Source organism: Ochotona princeps, chromosome 15, assembly GCF_030435755.1.
Source record: "Ochotona princeps isolate mOchPri1 chromosome 15, mOchPri1.hap1, whole genome shotgun sequence".
Classification (NCBI taxonomy): domain Eukaryota; kingdom Metazoa; phylum Chordata; class Mammalia; order Lagomorpha; family Ochotonidae; genus Ochotona; species Ochotona princeps.
Window position 1 is genome coordinate 20,364,256 of NC_080846.1, and position 22,180 is coordinate 20,386,435.

The 22,180-nt window shown below is 40.2% G+C and overlaps 1 protein-coding gene across 2 annotated transcripts in view; it reads left to right on the top strand.

Annotated features, from left to right (window-relative positions):
- The first annotated feature begins 1,030 nt into the window (after positions 1-1,030).
- MON2 (MON2 homolog, regulator of endosome-to-Golgi trafficking) overlaps positions 1,031-22,180 on the top strand; it is an 86,458-nt gene continuing 65,308 nt past the window's right edge. For both annotated transcript variants that reach the window (XM_004582986.2, XM_004582987.4), the window contains exons 1-2: positions 1,031-1,520; positions 16,319-16,382. In XM_004582986.2, coding sequence (XP_004583043.2) covers positions 1,410-1,520; positions 16,319-16,382 — 175 coding nt within the window. In that variant the 5' untranslated portion in view covers positions 1,031-1,409. The remainder of the gene's footprint in view (positions 1,521-16,318; positions 16,383-22,180) is intronic.

A 22,180-nucleotide genomic window follows, 5' to 3' on the forward strand; every position in this document is an offset into this window, starting at 1 on the left:
CTTGATACTAATGTCACCTCATCGGCCACTTCCATCCATGCTTGCTTTGCTTCTTGACTAAAGGAAAATGGCCAACATAGCTCCGTTTCTCACTTTAGAGCCAAACACTGCTGTACCTGGACAGCCCCTCACTCACTACCTCCACCCTGTACAGGGCTCAGCAGTGCCAGATGAAGGGATGGCTTCCACATCTCCTCCCTCGACCATGTTTCAAGTCTTCCCTCACCTTTCTTTGCTCACTTGGATCTTCTGAGGAGCATAGGTGAGGCTGTTTCTGTTAGCTTTTGCCTCACACGTATGTGGCTCTTAAGGTCTAAGTAAGGCTTTTCTATTGGCTAGTTATTTGAACTTATAGACTCCGATTTCAGTGGGGGTAGCAAGAATTCAAAGATCATTTGCTGATTACCCACTTTGTGCCAGGCGCTGCAGAAACAGCGGGACAAGGCGAGGAAGAGGCGGGAGAGGAAGGTGCTGAAGCGCGGGACGAGCCACGCAGTGCCCAGCAGGCGGGGCTTCAGCTTTCCAAGAGAGCTGGGGAGCCAGCATCGAGTTTTGGAAACAAGGACAGTTTTCTCTGATACTTCACAATGACAATGAAATTTAGGCCGGGAGTGGGGAGGGGAGAGGGGAATAACGGAGACTTGGGGAGAGTTGAAGATTTTAGTGGGAAACGAACAAGGACCAAACGATTAGAATTAATCCCAAAGAAGGCATACTACAGACAAGGAAATACATGTGACACAAACATACTCAAAGAGAAACGCCAAGGAGTTCTTCGAGGTTCTGTTCAGGTACTTGTCAGGGAAAAAGGAAGCGAAACTTAGACGCCGGGAATCCGGTCCATATCCTCCTAGGGTATTGGAGGGCGTGACTGAGGAAAATAGTCCCCGCCCGGAAAAGGGCCTGCCCCGAGCCTGGCCACGCCTCCGGTCCCGCCCCACCGGCGGCTCGCTGCAGGGGTTGGCCGTGGCGGGGGCGGTGGCCGCGGTGCCCGGAAGTACGGCTGACGTGTCCCGGCCGCGCTCGGAATTGTGGGCGAGTCGGCTAATGGCGTCGGCGAGTCTGGGGGATCTGGGGAATCTGGGAAGCGGGTGCTGAAGCGTCTCGCCAGGTTGGCTGGTGACGTCCAGTGTGACCTGGCCCCGCGGCTGCGGGAAGGACGTGCCCGCCAGGTGGACTCCTCGGCCAGAGCCGGTGGAGCCTGGCGGGGCGGGGCTCCAAGAGGAGCCGGAGGTGTCGACGGAGGGCTGCGGGGGGCGCACGGACCAGCCCGGGGGTGGGAGCCCTAGGCCCCCGAGGAGTCCGGGCAGAGCCCCCGGGGCGGACAGGACCACTCGAGGACCGCCGGCGCCGGGAGAGCGGGCTGACAGTGCTGGAGCTTGTCTGTGTCCCTGGGACCTGCTGGGAACATGTCCGGCCCCAACAGCCCCGAGGCAGTGAAGAAGCTGCTGGAGAATATGCAGAGCGACCTGCGGGCCCTGTCCCTGGAGTGCAAGAAGAAATTCCCACCTGTCAAGGAGGTAGGCTGCGGCGGGCGACCATCGAAGGCGTCGGGAGCGCGGTGGGCGCGGTGGCCCCCGGTCCGGTGTTCCCGCGGCGGCCGTCGCCCGCCCTGACCTGGTCATGGGGGGCTTGCCTCCCCGGCGCCGTTTGGGGTTCGCCTGGCAAGATGGTCCCCGGCCTCCAGTCCCAGTGTTCCCGGGGCCGTCACCCGTCCTGACCTGGGCGTTGGGCTGTTTAAGGTTGTTTTGGGAGAGGTCCTTGGAAATGTTTCCTTCTTCACTCGCATCTGCCCGATTTAGGAGAGAAGTTCGTGGAGCTAGCTTAGGTTTACTGGACACTCTGGCTTTTTTCCTACGAGAGGCTGTCCAAGTAAGGTTTTAGAAGCCGCGGCAGACAGACCTGCTTCCACAGTGCTGGTACAACCACTGCTCATCAGGTGGATTGTGAGTCCGTGGCAAGCAGCTTCCCTCCTTGGTTTGTGGCATTCTGCGCTTCCACCAGTCCCAGGATGTGTTGATGTGTCTAGAGCCACCTGCTGTATCGCAGACACTGCAGACCCACAGGAGCCACTGACGTGTTGGTACCGAGAGCAGTACCACATGGCAAGCTGGGGTTCAGGATCAAAAGCAGCCAGCCCCGTATGTAAGTGCCGCCAACACCTCTTTCTTAACCGTTTTTAACATAAGGCTAAAAGGTGGCTTTATTAGATTGTGAAGGTGAAACTTGTCTCTATCAGAGAAGCCTAGGTTCCTAACAGATACACGGTAAATCCTGGAACTGCTTCTTGAGTTGAAGCCATTTAGGCACTGTTGGCTTTTTCTCTTAAGATGCAATTTTAAAATCTTAAAACTCGTCTCAATTTTCTTTTGTATTGTTGAGGTAAGATATTTTAGGGATGTGTTATAAAAGTAATGATTTTCCTTTTTTATTTAAAATTTCATTTACTGGCTGGATGAAATTCATCAAGGGATTCCATAGTCTTATAATTATGTACATATTTTTTCTTTATTATTATTATTATTACTTGTGAGAAGGCGAAACAGAGAGAAAGATCTTCCATTTGCTGGTTCACTCCACAACTGGCTGCAACGGCCAGAGCTGCACCCATCCGAATCTAGAAGCCAGAAGCTTCTTCTGAGTCTCCCACACAGGTGCAGGGTCCCAAGGCTTTGAGCCATTCTCGACTGTTTTCCTAGGCCACAGCAGGGAGCTGGATGGGAAGCAGAGCAGCCAGGGCATGAATCAGTGCCCATTTGGGACCCCTGCACCTGCAAGGCGAGGATTTACCCACCAAGCCATCACATTAGGTCCTTCCTTTATTATGATAAAGATTATATAACTCAGACTTGGCCAAACTGTGGATTTTAGGTTTCTAAAGAGTCAGCCTTTTCAGTAAATGCTTTGATTCTGTCAGTCTTCAAAAATCTGCACCGTGTATTTCTTAAAACAGAACCAAGAACAAGCAAATGATAGTCACTCATGGCAAACCAGATGTACCAGAAGGAGGGGAAAAGATAATAGCTATTTTCTCTGATTTTCATTTTCATTCTTTTCTCTCTATCATCTCCTATTGGCAATGATAACAAGTGATTTTAAAAGATTAGGCCACTGTAAAGTGTTTTAAGGAATTCAGTTATTCGTAAGAGAAACACTTTCATTTAGAACATGTTTTGAGATTTCAACATGTGTTAATAAAACGATTCCTAATTCTAACAATTCGTGTAAAAACTGGTTCTTCTATTTTAGGCTTTTGTGGGTTAAGATGGGAATTTAATTGCTTTTTACAATATTATTTCTATTGGAAAATGCATTCAGATTTCCAAACAGGTAAGTAGAGTTCTGGAACTCCTTCCTTTCTTAATCTAGAACTTTGATTAAAGCTCATTACCTTTTACTTGAACATTGGCAAGAGGGAGATTTAGTAATTGCACCTCATCTTTGAAGTAATGGTAGAGTGAGGCTTGTGATTCTCATCGATGTGTAACTTTGCAAAGTGAACACTTTTTTCTTTTTAATTTATTAGAGAAGAGGGAATGAGCAGTGAGCCCCCACCTCCTGGCTTAGGCCACAGATGTCTGCAGCAGCTGGGGCGGGGTGGGGCTTGGGGATCCTACGTGCTGACTTCAGCACTAAGCCAAATGCTTATCCCTTAAACATTTCTAAAAACTATTTATTTATTTGAAGTCAGAGTTAGACTCCCTAGATGGCTGCTAGAGGCCAGGCCAAAACCAGGAACCAGAATCTTCCTGGAATATTACATTTGAGCCATCTTCCGCTGCTTCTCCCAGGCTGTGTGCTGGAGGCTAGATCCAAGGTTGAGCAGCTGGAACTTGAACCAGGGATTCTGATTGTTGCAGGTGGTGGCTGTATCCACTTTGCCACAACACCAGCCTGGGCTCCTCTTATTTTTTTCTTTTTAAAGATTTATTTTTATTACAAAGTCAGATATACAGAGAGGAGGAGAGACAGAGAGGAAGGTCTTCCATCCGATGATTCACTCCCCAAGTGAGCTGCAACGGGCTGGTGCTTGCCGATCCGAAGCCGGGATCCAGGAACCTCTTCTGGGTCTCCCACGCGGGTGCAGGGTCCCAAAGCTTTGGGCTGCCCTCAACTGCTTTCCCAGGCCACAAGCAGGGAGCTGGATGGGAAGTGGAGCTGCCGGGATTAGAACCGGCGCCCATATGGGATCCCGGGGTGTTCAAGCTGAGGACTTCAGCTGTTAGGCCACACTGCCGGGCCCTTTTTTTTTTAATAAGCTAAACAATTAATGTTTCATTATGGTGAAAGCTTGAAATTCGTAGTTTTTTGTTTTTATTGTTTTGCAGAGCAATATACAATAGTAGAAATAGACCTGTAGTCACCCTTCTGTGCAATAGAATCACAGAATTTACTCCTAGCTATCTATAACTGTTTTTTTTAAAAGCTTTATTTATTTTTATTGGACAGATATACAGAGAGAAGGAGAGACAGAGAGAAAGATCTTCCATCTGCTGCTTCACTCCCCAAGTGGCTGTAACAGTTGAGCTGCGCCCATCCGAATCCAGAAGCCACAAGCTTCCTCCAGGTCTCCCACACGGGTGCAGGGTCCCAAGGCTTTGGGCCATCTTCAACTGCTTTCCCAGGTCACAGCAGGGAGCTGGACAGGAAGTGGAGCAGCTGGGACACGAATTGGCGCCGGCATGGGATCTGGGGATGCAAGGCGAGGACTTGAGTCGCTGGGCTACCACACGGGGCCACCTAAGTAACTGTTAATCAATCTTGGCTTATCTCTATTCCCCCTTCATTTTCTGGCTCTTATATAATTTTGTCTTCTACAATAGAAAATTTTATACGTACATGCTCTGTAAGAATTTTTTTTTTAAATTGCTTTATTTTGACAATCTTTACGTAGTTGATTAGGGCACAAAGTGTCAAGGGCTACAGGAAAATGGGTAAGACTATTGTTTCCACATTATTGATTTTTTTCCCTGTATCTGGGGAAAAGGGTGAGATAAAGGGTGAGGTAAAGGGAGAAGCCCCACGCAGCCTCCCATCCCTCCCAGGTCCCCGATGTGCGGCATGCTCTGAGGACTCTATAAGAATCTGTTTAATCAGTGGCATGTGCTAAAGGCTGTACTTTAGAGATTGAAAAAGAAGTTGACTGTGTCATAGGTTTAAACATGAGGTCATTGACCCAATACTGATGCTGTCTTTTAAGGAGGAATTGAAGACTTTGAGGAAATACTTTGGTTCAATTAAATTTTTCCTTGTAAATTAATTCCCATGCCAAATTTTGCTTTTTTTTTTTTAGATACAGGTATGTTTTTATGTATGTTTCCCTCAGATACTAGGTAGACCGTAAGGAAAATTTTTCCTAAGAAGCTTTTCCGTCTGTAGATTTGCTTGCTAATTAACTTTGTTCTCATGTCTTCATAGGGACAGTACCTCAGAAATATCTCTGAACTATTTTTAAAGCTACTCAAGTTGCAGTTCAGTTGCATGTATGTTGTGGGAGGGATGGCTTCTCTAGTACTTTTACAGTAAAGTGGAATGAAGCGACATACTTTATATTTAGTCTATTTCAAGCTTAGTAAATTCTGCTTTTTTTTTTTTTTAGTCCTGATGCTTGATTATAAATCTTAAATTACTAAGCTGGGAGCCAGTGCCATGTTGTTGCAGGATAAATGTCCAGCTGTGGCGCTGGCATCCCAGATGGGAGCCCATTGCTCTACTTTTGATCCAGCTCACTGCATGTAGCCTGGGAAAGCAGCAGATGATTGCCGAAGTTCTTGGGTCCCTGCATCCACATGGGGGACCTGGATGAAGAGATAGAGAAAATTCCCTGAGAAAGCTGGAGTTTTAAGGGCCTAAGTGTCTGAATTGAATTTCAGTCTGAGAAGGGATACTATCTTCTGATCAAGGGAAAGATGAATTTTAACATCATAAATTACAATAAGGAGCATACTGGAAAGATAACATAGTTGAAAGCAGTTTGGCCTGTGGCCAAACTGATGAGAGAAGTGTTGGGAAGTTTAAGGAAATCAGTGGATCACTTTGGAGAAGTGGAGAAAAAAAGTAGATCTTGAACACTTAAGAATTTTAGCAAGAAAAATGGTTGAAATTAGGTGGATTGTGAGATGCAGTTTGAATTTTTTTTTTTAAAGATTTATTTGTTTTTCATTACAAAGTCAGATATACAGAGAGGAGGAGAGACAGAGGGGAAGATCTTCTGTCCAATGATTCACTCCCCAAGTGAGCCGCAACGGCTGGTGCTTGCCCATCCGAAGCTGGGATCCAGGAACTTCTTCCGGGTCTCCCACACGGGTGCAGGGTCCCAATGCATTGGGCCATCCTTGACTGCTCTCCCTGGCCACAAGCAGGGAGCTGGATGGGAAGTGGAACTGCTGGGACTAGAACCGGCGCCCATATGGGATCCCGGGGCCCATTCAAGGTGAGGACTTTAGCCGCTAGGCCACACCGCCGGGCCCCCAGTTTGAATTCTTAAAAAGAAAAAACAAATCAGTTGATTGGAAGAAGATGGAAGGGTTAAAGGTTGGACATCAGTTTAGTCAGGGCAGTGGGAGCTGAGGGAAGTGAAAGAGGTTAGGGATTTTGCATTGCCAAGTAGAGATACAGGGGTAGCAAATGCCAGGCCTATGGGCTGTGGGAAGCCTGCAAAATCATTTGATGTGACTATGGAAAGACAACTGTAGGTGGGGCTGGAAATCAGAAAGTCTAGCAGGGTAATTTTGTATGACCTGTGAATGATGTTTGAAATATGCAGATTGCCCTTGACAGAAAAACAGTTGCCTACACTGTACTGGATGATGATCAGTTCCAGAGAGGAATGATGGAAAAGGAAGGGGAGTGAAGGTCATGTGAGCTGAAGTGGTCAGAATTAAGATTTCTGGAAGGAGTTATTTCTGTTCCTTTTCATGATGCAGAATCATAAAGGATATTGATAATAAAGCAGAAGTAGTCTTTCCAGGCTATGTACTTTAAGGTTCCTGTTGCCTAGTCAGGCCTGATAGATGTTTTTTTGGCACAAATTTTTGCCTGAAAATGCAGAAGTTCCCTGTGGTAGAGCTCCTTAGTATGCAGTATTTTTCTGGGTTAGCCGAGTGAGGAAGACTTGACGAACGAGATGTGTTCTCTGCACCACAACAGGGTTCTGCATTGAGCAAGACGTTTGGGGACTGAGGCTCAGGTCATTGGCCTCAGCTAGGACCTGTTTTTCTGGCCCTTATGAGAGTGAAGAATTGAGCCTGAATAATCTTTATTTGCTGATCAGGGAACTCTTGGTTTAGTATTTTATAATGTACTATTATTTCTTTCCTCTTGGCATTGTGTTCTTTTTCCCATAAGCTTAGTGAAAGAAACCCATATTTTATGTATTAAAAATATAAACTGCAATTAATAATGTATTGATTACCCTCTTGGCATTATATATTTGGTGACAGAAGAAAGAAGTTAAAACATTACCCTGACATAAAACCAAAACAGAACCAAAAATTTCTTCAAAAATTGATTTCCTTTTATTATCCAAGTGTAACTTGTTTTTGACCACATGCAAAATAGTGGGTTTTGTTATTATAGTCCAGTTATTATGGCAGGAAATGCAAAAAATGAATGAGCAACTGCTTTGCTTTGGAATTAACTCAGAGTTGAGTAAAATAGTGTTTTCTACTGGGCTGGGAACTTTCCATTCATTGACTCATGCAGTATTTTAGGTATTTGTTTTTATGGATGAGGAAATGGTGGTTTAGGGAGGTTTGGTAATTTGCATAAGGTAGTAAAACTGAGAAGTGGAAGAACTAACATGTGAATCCATGTGCATCCACCTTCACCTCTTGCTTTGCTCCCACTGTACCGGGTGCACATATTTTTACAGCATGCCTGGCTAGTTCCTGCCCTCCTCCTTCTGCTTGCTTCTTGCTGCTGCTGATCCTTTCTGTTTGGAACTGCTGTGTTTTGACTTTCTGTGCCCATTTCTCCTCTCCGAGCACTCTCCTCTGCCTCCCGTGAGCTCTTGGTTACCTTGCTGGTGGCTTCCTTCCTGCTGCTTTGGGCCTCGCTGGGACACTGTTCTCTGAGTTCTTGGCTGCCCGTGGAACACATCTGTTAATGCCTTCCACATACTTCCATTGAACTGCTGGGAAACAAGTCTGTCCTTTCCTCAGATCATCCTTTTCCCGTTTGCTTGTTTGGCTGATATCTGTCATTGTTGCTTCCCTTCAGGTCTGCATTCGCTTTCAGCTGCTTGTTCCAGCTCTCCCATTCATTTATTGCATGAATAAACCAAATTTATAAATATTTTTCTAATTTGTTTCGTCATTAACTTTTTCATTTATTCATGAAATAAGTGTTGAATACTCAGTGCAAGCTAGTTAATTGAGCAAAAACAGTTTGTCAGTCTAGTAATGTTTTCTTCTGTTTTATTAACTTTTCACTTCAGCTTATTTTGTTACTTCTTTGGAATTCTTATATTTTTTTGCACTATAGATAGTATATATTATATTCTTATATATTATATTTTATATACCATCATTTGGTTTATAAAGTATTTTTCTTTTAAAAAAATTTACTTGTTAATTTGTTTTATCAGAAAGTCAGATATACAGAGAGGAGAAGAGACAGAGAGGAAGATCTTCTGTTCATGATTCACTCCCCAATTGATTGCAGCGGCAGGAGCTGTGCTGATCCGAAACCAGGAGCCGGGAACTTCTTCCGGGTCTCCCACATCGAATCAGGCTTCCAAGGCTTTGGGCCATCCTTGACTGCTTTCCAGGCCACAAGCAAGGAGCTGGATCGGAAACTGGACTGCCAGGATTAGAACCGACGCCCATATGGGATCTGGGCATGTACAAGGCGAGGACTTTAGCTGCTAGGCTGCCATGTCGGGCCCAGTATTTTCCTTTTTAAACAGCTGTGTCAGCATGGCATTGTGTTTATCCTATTATAGAGCAAAGCATTTGTATAGCTCAGCGATCTAGTTAGTTGTTGAAGACTAAATTTCCATAGTTATTTATTTATTTGTTTGAAAGGCAGAGTCTCAGATAGGGGGATCTATCTTTTGTTTGCTGGTTCACTCTCTAAGTGGCTGCAATAGCTGGACCTGGGCCTGATTGAAACCAGGAGCCTGGAACTGTGTTTGGGTGATGGGTCTAAATGCTGCTTTCCCTGGTGCATTAGTAAGGAGCTAGATTGGAGTGGAGCAGCCGGGACACGAACCGGTGCACAAATGGGATCCTAGTGGGTGCAAGGTGAGGACTTAAGCCACTAGGCTATCTCACTGGGCCCAAACCAGTCATTTTGAATAGATGGCCATTTAAGAGTTTGTGTGTGTACACACACATACATATACATATTAGAAGCCTTCAAGATGTATAGTTATTGTGTGAAGAAAATTTGATTGCTTTCAATTTAATAATTGTTTCAGGAGGATAGTGTCCTCTAGGGGGTATTCTAGACCTATTCAGTACTCTCAAGTATTGTCTTCACTTTAGGTCTTTTGATTTTAACTGACATCTGGAAGTATTCCAGCAACTTTCTATTTTCCTCGTACCTGATGAAGCTATGATTTTACCTAAGTTGTCATTAACTTGAATTTCACATTTCTTTAGTTCTTGGTTCATGTTGTAGTCTGTGAATAGTTAATTTGCACCATTGGCAAATATATCTTAATTTGGAACTTTATTCTTGTTGTGAGAAATATGATTAAAACAACAGGAGCTTTTGTGAAGGGAAGCAACATTTTTCAGAAACACCGTTTTTATGTAACCCTGTATATAGTTCTAGCAGTGGGCACATGTTATTCCCTCCTGAACACCCATTCCTTTTTGCTTCTGTAAGTGCTAGGCTATACTCTTCCCTCACTTTTATTTTTAAGTTATTTTTATTGGAAAGGCAGATATACAGAGGGAAGGAGAAACACAAACATCTTCCTTTTGCTACTTCACACCCGAAGTGGCCGCAAGGCCAGGGCTGAGCCAGTCCCAAGCCAGGAGCCAGGAGCTTCTTAAGGGTCTCCCACATGGGTGCAGGGTCCGAAGGCTTTGGGCTGTCCTCAACTCCTTTCCCAGGCTACAAGCAGGGAGCCGGATGGGAGGTGGAGCAGCTGGGACACAAACCACAGCCCATATGGGACCCCGCAGGATGCAAGGCGAGGGTTTACACATTGTGCCACCGCTCTGGGTCCCCCTTCCCTCACTTTTAAGCTTTGGGATTTAGATGAATTGATCTCAATTCTAACTGATATCTTGATCAGCTTAATTTAGTTTAAACTCTCCAATACAGGAGTGCCTAGTAAGAATTTTGATTAACTGGTTCCACTCCAGCTTCCTGCTAGTGTTCATCCCAGGAGACAGTACCTGATGGCTCAAATACATGGATCCTTGTCACGCTATTGTGTGGGTTTTTGGGGTGAGCCAGTGAATGGAAGATCTTTCTCTCTCTTTGTGTTTCAAATAAATACTTTTTTTAAAAAAAAAAAATAGACTGTAGCTATTTGTGATGTATAGGTTGGAAGCATCCCAAGAATGAACCTACCTGCTAAAACAGGCCCAAACCGGAAGACTAGCAGAGAAGCTGAGCTGCAGCCCTTTACGGCACAGTGAACATCTGGAACAGAGTTTCTCTGGGTATTTTCAGTTATTCAATAGAGCCCTTGCTCTCCCTCCCCCTTTTTAAGTAAGTTTAAATTAACATTTATATGTACTTGTGTAACACCAGTTCATTTTGATAGTGTTTAGAACCTTTCTATTTGTTTGTTTAAAAATATTTATTATATAGCTCCTGCATGAAAAGCACTGTGATTGGCATTAATTACAGAGAGGTGAATGAGATGTTTGTTATGGAGCTTACGGCTATTATGCAGAGCATAATGGAATGAATGGAGTAAAGTGATACAGGAGTCAAACACAGACTTAGAAGCTGCAGAAGCTTATTTATTACAGAAAAGGTGAAGAAGACATGATATCTGTCTAGGCTTGTGGGTCTAGATGGGTGCCCAAATCAGAAAAGTTTGAACTATCACTGTATAACTTCCTGCATTTTGTTAGCATTAGTTTTTCTTTTTTTTTAATTTATTAATTTTGTTTGAAATGCAGATTTTATAAGAGAGGAAGACATAGAGAAAAGGTCTTCCATCCACTGGTTCAATCCCCAAATGTCTGCATGATCAGAACTGAGCTGATAAAAGCTGGTGGCCAGGAGCTTCCTCTGGGTCTCCTTTGTGGGTATAGGGTCCAAAGGACTTGAGCCGTCCTCTGCTGCCTTCTCAATCCATAAGCAGGAGCTGGATCGAGTGTGGAGCCCTCAGGACACACATTAGAGCTCATATGGGAGGCAGGCATCACAGAAAGGAGGATTGCTCCACCTGCTCTGGCCCCATTTTTTCTTTTTCTTTAAGATTTATTTTTTATTTGAAGGACAGAGTTACAGAGAGAAGAGGGGACACACAGAGAGATATTCTAGCCACTGATTCACTCCCCAAATGAACACACAACAGGAGGTAATCCAATCCAAAGCCAGGAGCCAGGGGTCTCCTCTGGGTCTCCTACATGGGTACAGGGACCCAAGGACTTGAGCCATCCTCCACTGCTTTCTTAGGCTTATAAGCAGGGAGCTGGATTGGAAGTGGGTAGCTAGGACTCAAACTGGTACGCGTATGGGATGCTGACACCAAAGGCAGAAGGTTAACCTACTAAACCACAGCACTGGTCCCAGCATTAGTCTAATTTCAGCCAGGCATTAATTGCAGTTGGGTAGATCCCCTATTGATGTGCATGATTTCTGATTGAAGAGGGTGTTATTTTAGAGATTTATTTATTTTTATTACAAGTCAGATACACAGAGAGGAGGAGAGACGGAAAGAAAGATCTTCCGTCCGAGCGGCTAAAGTCCTCTCCTTGAAAGCCCCGGGATCCCATATGGGCGCCGGTTCTAATCCCGACAGCTCCACTTCCCATCCAGCTCCCTGCTTGTGGCCTGGGAAAGCAGTCGAGGACGGCCCAATGCATTGGGACCCTGCACCCGCGTGGGAGACCTAGAAGAGGTTCCTGGTTCCTGGCTTTGGATCGGCACAGCACCGGCCGTTGCAGTCCCTTGGGGAGTGAACCATTGGATGGAAGATCTTCCTCTCTGTCTCTCCTCCTCTGTGTATATCTGACTGTAATAAAATGAATAAATCTTTAAAAAAAAAAAAGAAAGAAGATATAGATCTTTCTTCCCACTAGATTTGAAAAACAGGAGTGTGAGGAATTCTGAGTCTGAAGGTCTCTCTTTCTGGGTTATACTTCTGAAAACAGGCCGGCCCCTTGGTGTGATGCAGAGATATAGTGGTTAAGGGAAGCCTGATACATAAATGTTCTCAGGAAACATTGTGACAATTCTCAGCAAGGCAAGGGTACCTTGGAGAGGAAACTAACTTTTCAGTAAATATTTGTAACAAAAACTTGGATATAAAATATGAGCTGTGAGGTAAGTTTTATTATATCTGAGATAGAAATAGACCTTTTGGTAATTCCTTGAATTTAGAAAGGGAAATAATAGTTATTCATATATTTTTACTGATTTGTTTATTTATTTTAGATTTTTTTATTGCAAAGTTAGATATACAGAGAGGAGGAGAAACAGAGAGGAAGATCTTCCGTCCTATGATTCACTCCCCAAGTGAGCACAACAGCCGTTGCTGAGCCAATCTGAAGCCAGGAGCCAGCAACTTCCTCCAGGTTTCCCACATGGGTGCAGGTTCCCAACGCTTTGGGCCTTCCTCCACTGCTTTCCCAAGCCAGAGCAGGGGGCTGGATAGGAAGTGGAGCTGCCAGTATTAGAACTGACACCTGTATCGGATCCCGGGGCGTTCAAGGTGAGGACTTTAGCTGCTAGGCCACTGTGCCGGACCCATATATGTATTTTTATTTATTTTATTGGAAAGTCATATATACAGAGAGGAGGAGAGACAGAGGAAGATCTTCCGTCTGATGGTTCACTCCCCAAGCGGCTGCAGTGGCCAGAACTGAGCCAGTTCGAAGCCAGGAACCAGGAGCCTCTTTGGGTCTCTCACGCAGGTGCAGGGTCCCAAGACTAGAGAGCTGGATGGGAAGTGGGGCCACTTGTATTAGAGCTGGTGCCCATATGCAATCCTGGTGCATTCAAGGCGAGAACCTTAGCTGCTATGCTATTGCGCTGGGCCTGTTCATATATATTTTTAAAGATTTATATATTTTTATTGGAAAAGCAGATGTACAGAGAGGAGGAGATACAGAAGGATCTTCCATCCGTGAATCAATCCCCAAGCAGCCACAATGGCCGAAGCTGAGCCAATCTGAAGCCAGGAGCCCAGAGCCTCTTCTGGGTCTCCCATGCAGGTGCATCTTTTGAAACATCACTTTGGAACCCCTAATAATGCTCCCTGATGAAACATGTACACATTCTTTTGTCACTCTTGCTTGTTTCAGGAAGTTAAAACAGCATCTGACAGATTTTAAATTCTTTTCTGATAGCTAGATATAACATCTACAAACAAGTTTCTAACATACTACAGAATGATTTTGTAAACTGTTAAGGAGATTTGCATGATAAGAATTCAGAAAGTCTAGATAAGTTACATTGATCTTTGTGATGATTCATGCTGTCCCCTCTTTATTGATACTTGGAGCAATATGAAATACTGACTTGGGAAATATACAAGGTATACAGGGCTGTGGTGAGAAGGCAGAGGGGTTAAACTTTTAAAATATACTAGAGGACTTCTCAGTGACTGCAGATGAATTTCAGCCTGCCCAGGAAGAAATTCACTCAAGAGAGATAGAGGTGAGTTTTGTATTATAAAGTATCCATAAGAATTTTAGTGTTCTGCGTTATTTTTTGCACTGGTAAACCTGGTAATAGTTTGTGCATCTTCAGAATGTATCCGGAATCTGACCATATCCATTCTCTTTCATTATTACTGGCTTATGCCCATCCACCCCATCTCTTGCTTATATAATAGCAGTAGTTGCCCAAAATTGCTGTGTATTACAGCCAGTTGAGGATTTAAAAAATACCTAACTCTCACTGACAGCCTGCTTTAATTGGAGTAGATTGCAACCTGGCATCAGGATTTTTACAAAAGCTTCTGGTGTTTTTTGTATATTCTGTCTGAAATAATTAGAAAGCCAGCAATCTTTCCCTTTAGTAATAGATTTTGTTTTTCTACTAGTGGCCATGTTAATTTAATCTCTGCTTCCCTGTGCCAGTAGGCTCCATATTAAATTCCTGCTTGAGTAAGAGAGGGCAGCCAAGATATGTGAAAAAGCAAGTATCTGTGACTTCTGTTTTAATAGAGGAACGTAGACTGTATTATTTGGCACCAAAATGCATGACGCTGGGGAGTCTTTCACATGTTTAGGGGCAACAAAATAGCAAGGGTCTACTAGTCATGGCATAGTTTAAAATGGTGTTTTTTGTTTTATTTTAGTTTATTTTATGCATTATGGCACTTGCTCTAAAAGAGTCCATAGAACAGCAGTATTCTTCTGTAATTAGTTTTAACCTTTACAGCCTACAAACACTTCATGAGTAAGTAGCAACCTATTAGAGAAATTTGAACATACAACTTCTTATAAGCATTGCATATTAATTTTTTAGGTATAGAGAGTAACGTAAAATCACTGTTTCTGTATGCTAAATGAGCTTTAAGTTTCTGTTATAGAAATAACATATCAATATTATATGTCAGTACTGTCTAATAGAAATACCTTGTGGGACCACAAATGTAATCTATATATGTTAACTTTATTTTACATTGAAAAAGTAAGGGAAACATTTATTTTAATAGAATCTATGTCAGAACTGGGTCTCCATGGTTGCTGAGGCCTGTGCTCATGGGGGACATGACAACCAGTTCCTTGAGGCCTGCAGAAAACATCTAGTACCATGGAGGGCAGATCTAATTGGACAGCTCTCCCGGACAAGTACTTGGGTGAATTGAGACGCTGAGGTAGACTATGTTAGCCAGTGGACCTTGGAAGGATTTCCTCAACGTTGGAGCAACAAAATCAAAAGCATTTCAGAACTACCAGAACCATTTAAGTGGTATCCTCAGAAAATGCTCCGCATTGGGGACCCTGGGATGAAGTTGGGTGACGTTCCCCATTCCTGGGTACTGATACGGTTGGGTTGCTGGGAGCTGCCCTCCCCCCTTATCTCTCCACTTTCCCCAGATACCAGAAGGAAAAAGGAGATTGGAGGCAATTGCCTCATCGACTCTTTCCCATTCCTCAGCCCTGCTAATCGATGGTTCACATGGGCATGCATCTCTCTCGACTATTTAAACATCAAGAATAAAATGAATTTATTATTTAAAAATAAAAAAGAAAAAGAAATGGCTTTAAAATGAAAAGAATAGCATATATGCAAAGATGCTTCAAGAAATTCGTGGAAAAAGAAATTGAAAGGAACTTATTTTGATATAAAGCTTTTTGAAATCCATGCATATGAGGGGTTTTCAAAAATTCTACACAAAGAGTACATTGTGAAAAAAACTATTTAAAAAGTTCTGCTAAAATATTTTTACCTAGTAATTGTATTTTTCCATGTACTTTTTCTAGTGCCCTGGTATTTAGTCCAATATATTCAAAATAGTATTTAAATATATAGGCTATATAATACTTAGACGATAGCTTACATTCTTTACAAAAAATACTAAGTGTTCAAAATCTATTTTGTATTTCACACTTAGGGCATAGCCATATATCAAATTCAGACTAGGAGTGTATAAAGTGCTTAATAGCTATGTGAATTAATGATGAATATATTGGACAATACAGTTTTGGAAGATTTTGCAAAATATCATATAATCAGTATTACCACATAAACATAATATAATCAAGTGTTTTAAATATGAAAACCGAAATGAATATTAAGTTATAAAATGCTTGACTCTCAGAAATAATGCTGATTTTCTGTGTTCGAAACAGTAGACTTGAGTTTGCAGTGTTTTGGAATTTTTTTAATGTTGGAGAGGGATGCTGTAAAATGGAGAGGCGGGATCTAATTTTTCATTAGTTTAAAAAAATTTATTTTCCAACCATTTATGATTTCGGTATTTCAAACATGCCTTAAGGCATGGAAAGGCAATAACTGTAGTGCAGAATTTTCTTGTAAATTATCAAATCTATCAGTTTATATACTTAATGTATTTGTAACTACTAGGGTTAGAATCTGATGTTTTAAAAATAAAAAAGGTGACAGTGAGTGACTTTGTGCTTGAGAGTCTATCCTATATGACTTCTTTACTATGATAATTTATATTGATAGTAAGTTTTATGTTTGATTATTTTGATTCTTGCAGGCTGCTGAATCAGGAATTATAAAAGTTAAAACAATAGCTGCACGAAACACCGAAATTTTGGCAGGTAATGTTATACATTAAAAATTCAATGACTAATGAAATTAGTAAAATTTGATTAAAAGTAACATTCTACTTTTATTATTTTTCTACTGTAACATCTCTTCCTCAGACCCTATTATTTTATTCTTAAGGATATAGGGCATATACAGGGCCCAGTTTGTGAATTTTATTGTTTCCTAGAGATGACTGCCAGAAAATTATCTGGAATTGCTTTGAGGCAAGGATTTTTCTTAGTCATCTTTTTTGTTGTCGCGCCTTACTCAAAAAAGGTATTCGGTTAATATTTGTCACATTGAATTAAATGAAAAATTGGTTTTCAGTCCACCTTCTAAGACATAATCTTAACAGTTTATAATGTAGTATTATATGCCACATATATGTGTTTGAGACCTGGGAATGAAGCAGTTCAGTCGTCAGTGATGGATAAGGGTGGGGGGGGGGGGAGAAATGAAGCACGAGTATTTTCTTATCTTTTCTTGATTGAACCTCATTTTCAAGGAAGAATTTCAAGAATGTCTTTGTTGGCATCCTTTCTCCATTTACGTCTCAGCTTTGTTCTTGTGTTAGCAATGAACATGGAAAAGTGGAAAGCTACTTTTTTTTTTCTTTTTAAGAGTATGTTGTAGGTGTGGTAACTTATGCTGCTCTAATACAATAAGATACTGTGGAATAATAATATCTTATCTTATGGTAGAGCAAATTGAGATGCAGCGAAATTAAGCAGCTCCTCAAGATGACATGATCAGTGGCATTACCAGATTCAATTGCCTTGCTTTTCCTGATGCAGTGTGCTGCTGTGATGTGGCGTGGTTTCCGCACTAGTCCCTCCCACGTGTTTCATACTTAATTGTTGCTTGTTTGACTGTATTCCCAGTTTGAGTAGTGCTATTGCTGTCAGCTAGTATAGGAGAAAAGCAGTCCTATTAATTTTAACAGGTCAAATGGTAAAGAATCTCTTAATTTTCATGAACTTAAAAAAAAATAAGGATACAACTAAATCCCTACCTGGTAGGATTTCAGAGTGTTGCAAAATGAGATGGAGACTTTTGGGGGAATGGTTTAGGTGGGAAGCAAGAATGAATTTCATTAGGCAACTGGCTTTGCTGGAAATTTGCCCTTAGAGTTAGCTTTCTTAAATGTTACCTACTTATCACAGCTCTTTAGATTTTGAACATTTTTTCAAAATACGTAATAGTTTTAGAACATTATTCATAGCAGTAAATAATGCTCTGTGTGCATATTGAGAAGGGATGTGATAGAAGGTGAAAGTGTATGTAGTTGGGTTGGGATAGTGGGCTGGTCTTTTTTCAGAGATGCATATTGGGCAGGTTGGTTGTTATGGGGATATTATTATTTAAAGATAAATTATGACCTGGATATTTTTAAGTTGAAGACTTGTTAGAAGCCAGTTGTATTACAATAACATTGTAAATGTTTATCTTGCTATTACCATTGGTAATATCATGGTCTCCTTAATTTTTCAATAAAAGTTTCAGTGCTTCTGTAGTTGATTAATTTTATTTTTAGTATCCAGTGATACTCCCAAGTGCTACTTCCGAGTAAAATGTTTAGTTGTTTAATCTTAAAGATGAATATGAAAGTTTTGATTCATTTGATATGAGTTTAGTTTATAGGTGGGTTGTTAATTTCATCTTAATTCAGTTAGCTTTATTCAAATCGAGTTGGATTTTCATACACATTTAGTAAGTAATAGTCCAAGCTTTAATCTCCATTGTATCCAGAGACATGAACTTGAGGAGAGTATTAACATTTAAACTTTTTTCCTAGTATTTTTTCCCAAATATTTAGCTCAGTTAGTACCTAAATTCCCAGATTCACAGATCACGGTTATCCTAGAAGTCGAAAGCTCTTAAAAATAAAGGAAATTTGAATTAGTGTGTAGTTCCTGAACTACAAAGTTAACTCAGAGTACAATTAATACTAACATAATTTTGAATGTTTTATTTCCTGATAAGTATTTCATTCTTTATGGTACTTGATACTGTAGCAGACTATAGGATACTACTTTTGATATAACAGAGATCAAAGATACTAAACAATTGAGGGGTCTCAAATGAGATGGGATATTGAATTCTTGTATGTTTTCATAAATTCAAGAAAATGTAAATAATTGCTAGGAAAACAAAATCTTTAATTACAATGAATTAGTCAAATTACTGGTATTCAGTGTAGATTTCTCATCAGCTTTAGTTTTTCATAGATTTATTTTCCAAGGGCAGATTATTTATATTGCAAAGTAAATATTTGTTTTACATCACTACTTCTTTTAAGCATCCTCCTTTAATCTTTACTTTTCTTTGTTTTCACTGCTGTCATGAATGCTGACATAGGTGGGAATGCTATGCCAGGTAATGTCAGCATTGATTCAGATATACAAGTCTTTGTCTCACAATTTTCTTTTTCTTTCAAAATAAGACTCTACAAGTGAAAGATAGCTGCAAAGTTTTTCCCTTACAAGACTAAATGCCTTTATCTTACATTTGATGATAATGTAATATGATTGTGTTTATTATTCTATCTTACATTATGCTAGAAACTGGGAAGGCATGTGTTACTTAAAAACTATGCAGACAGCTTCTGGCATATAGATTTGGTGAAGGAAACGTGTGAGGTTGTGATATCTTTATACATTGTATATTTAACATTTCCCATGGCTGCTTTCAGCTACTGTCCAGTATATGCATATATATATATAGAATTTATATGCAAATAATCCTTTTGTATGAATTTTATTTTTCTTTTCTGACATGGTTTTTCTTCATATCTTTCAATTTATGTATTGTTGTAACTAAAATGTTTGTAACTAACAATGAATAAATACCTTGGAATTTTTTCTGACATTTAAAGATAGTTTATCTGCTTATTTTGTATATTCCATCTTATCCATATGTACACTTGTTATTTTTTATACTTACATATATATGTATATGTATGTATATCAGTATATCTATAGATACATACTATATATATCAGGTATTTTCTTAGTAAATTGTGCCAGAAACACAAGGTAGGATACATAGATGAGTGATGTAGTTCACCTCCAGTCCCTGTGCTAATACAAAGACTGCTTATGCTTGTGCCATTCATTCTCATAGCGTTCCTGTTCCTTCATTTGACTTCTCAAGTCCTTGCCAGAAGCTTTTCCTTTCAAGTGACATTTTGCCTGATATCTGGAACAATATCTTACTGTATTGTATTACCAGTATTTGTCCCATTACATGAGAAATAATAAGCCCTCATAAAATGTAGGTTAATTAGTGAATCATCCCAAGATTCCAGTCTTTAATTTTACATGTTACTGTCATTTGAATACATGAGTTTTTTCGTTTATAGTTCATGACAGCCAGGCAACAGAGAAATAACAGAAACAGACTTTAAACACATAATTCTAATACTGTATGAAAAATGTCGAAGTGGAAGTTTTGACATGGTTGTTCTGGAAACCCAGGGAAGGTACCTAGCCGAGCCTGGGGAATCTTAAGGTGCATTCCGAAGCCTGAGCTGGAGGAGTTCGGCCGAGAAAGTACAGATGTGAAAAACAGAGGCCTCTGTGAGCAGATAGATGAGGAACAACTACGTCATGCCTTCAAACACACTAGTGGAGTGTTGTTTGACCATAAAGGATGGGGAGGAAGTCAGTGACGGGGAGATAATATGGTCCATTGTGTAATATCCCGAGCAGCTTGATGGGAAAGAAGTTGATTCAGGGAAGTGACGTTTTCACATTTGTGTTACTAAGTGAATTACTCTGACACCAGTGTAGAGAATATATTTCAGTGTGCCATTGTGGGAGTGGAGTTTTGTTGCAAGGCTATTTCTGTAATTTAGGTTCGAAGACATGGGGTCTGTGATTCATAAGGCATGTCCACAAATTGACCCTTTGTGTTAAAAGTGATTACATAGTTTCTGTATGGTATAATTAAAAAATTAAACTTATAGTCCTTAATGATATTGCATTTTTCTTTGAGGCCATTAGAATGTTTCTAATTGCTGTAAGACTTCAGAAAGTGGATTGTGGTTTGATCATTTCTTCATGTTATGTTTTGCTATTTCTTAATGATACATTTTTAGAAATAAAATGATAAAGAGTTTGAATATGTTTAAATTTCTAGGAATGTTTTCCAAAAAGGTAAAAGTTGTACCTTTGTAAATGGTATGTGAGTGTATTTTTGTAAAACCTTATTGGGATTATTATTTTTAAAAACCTTCGGCGAGCAGGCAGATGAATTCTTATTTTGTTTTTGATGTTGAGTATTTTCTCTGCACATAAGTTTTTAAAATTTTTCAGTTTTTGTACTTTCTTAATCAAGTTGTTTTGAGTTACTGATGGGCAAAAATATTAACTTCCCATATCACATTTTTCTAAGATTACTTACCTTTTACTGTAGAACCTATATTTTTGTTTTATGTTAATTTTTGTAGATTCTTTTGTTGCTCTATGTATGATGCCCTTACACAGCTGATAGTCATTTTTTTCTATAGTTTCTTTTTTCTTTATAATATTATGTGGTGTGTTTTGTGATGATCCACTTTTTTTTCTGTTCAAAATTAGTAGCCAGTTGTACCAACATTATTTTCTTTAAACTGCCTGCACTTTACTTATAGTCTTATTCTTGAATTATTTACATGTATTTTGAGACTTTGACACCACAGCATTTTTTTATTGTTAGGAATACCAATGTGCCCCCAAACTGGACTTTAAATGTGTTTTGAGATTAGAAATGATGTTTAGTATACACTTTATTTCTTAAATAAGAGTTATATTTATTATTCAATGACTCTTACATTTTACCACAATGAAATTTTATTAACCCCTATTAATGTGACTGATAGTGGGGTATCCTAGTTTAATTCTTTTTTTCCAGGATAAAAACTGCAATTAGTGAAACTGCTCAAAGCAAGGAAACCCCTAGGCTATGGGGACCTGTTGGACCTCTTTCAGGTGTGTGAAAGTGTATCATTTGATGTCATAGTTTTATAATATGCAGTTACAATACGAAACACACATTATTATCCTGAGTTAACACTGATTAAGGGGTGTAGGTATAAAATAGCCAACTTCCCTCCCTCTTCTAAGCCTATTTTTATGGTTTATTAGAAACTGACAGTTTTGACTGAAAAGAAGCAGCCTTTTTCTTTATTCGAAATAACATATAAATCCTTGATGTGATTTTTAAAATCTTAGCCCACAGAAGACATTTCTATGTAACTACCTTAAATAGCTTATGATTAAAATTGTTGTAAATGGGGAGTGGATTTCTATTAGAAGATAATGGTAATTTCTGTTTTCCTGGAATCACTATTACTTTTGAAAGAAGGAAAACAAATCAGTAACTTTTTAGAATTTTTCTCTTGTGAATTAGAGATGCTGGATATTTATCTTTTAATTCAGACTGTTTCAAAAGACATAGATTTATTGTTTTGTTAATATTTTGTTGATCATCTGTTCTATATAGCAGGGAAACTTTCTTTTTGATCATTATATTTTTATGTGAGTTGCGAGGAAAAGAAAGTGAACAGAAAGGAGAGATTAATGTTCAGTTCTTTTGAATTATTTGAAAATAAAGCTTAAAATGTTATTACCACTTTGTTATAATTTCACAAACTTGGCTATAGCTGATATTTTACAATATTTCACTGTGACTCACCATATTTTACTGGTTCTAACATGCACATTTTAAAATATTTTTCTTTGAAAGATGGTTTTTAAAATTTTGTTTTGCATTTTTTGAATTTTATGGTACAATTTTGTAGAATATGGGATTTCCCCCTCCCAAAATC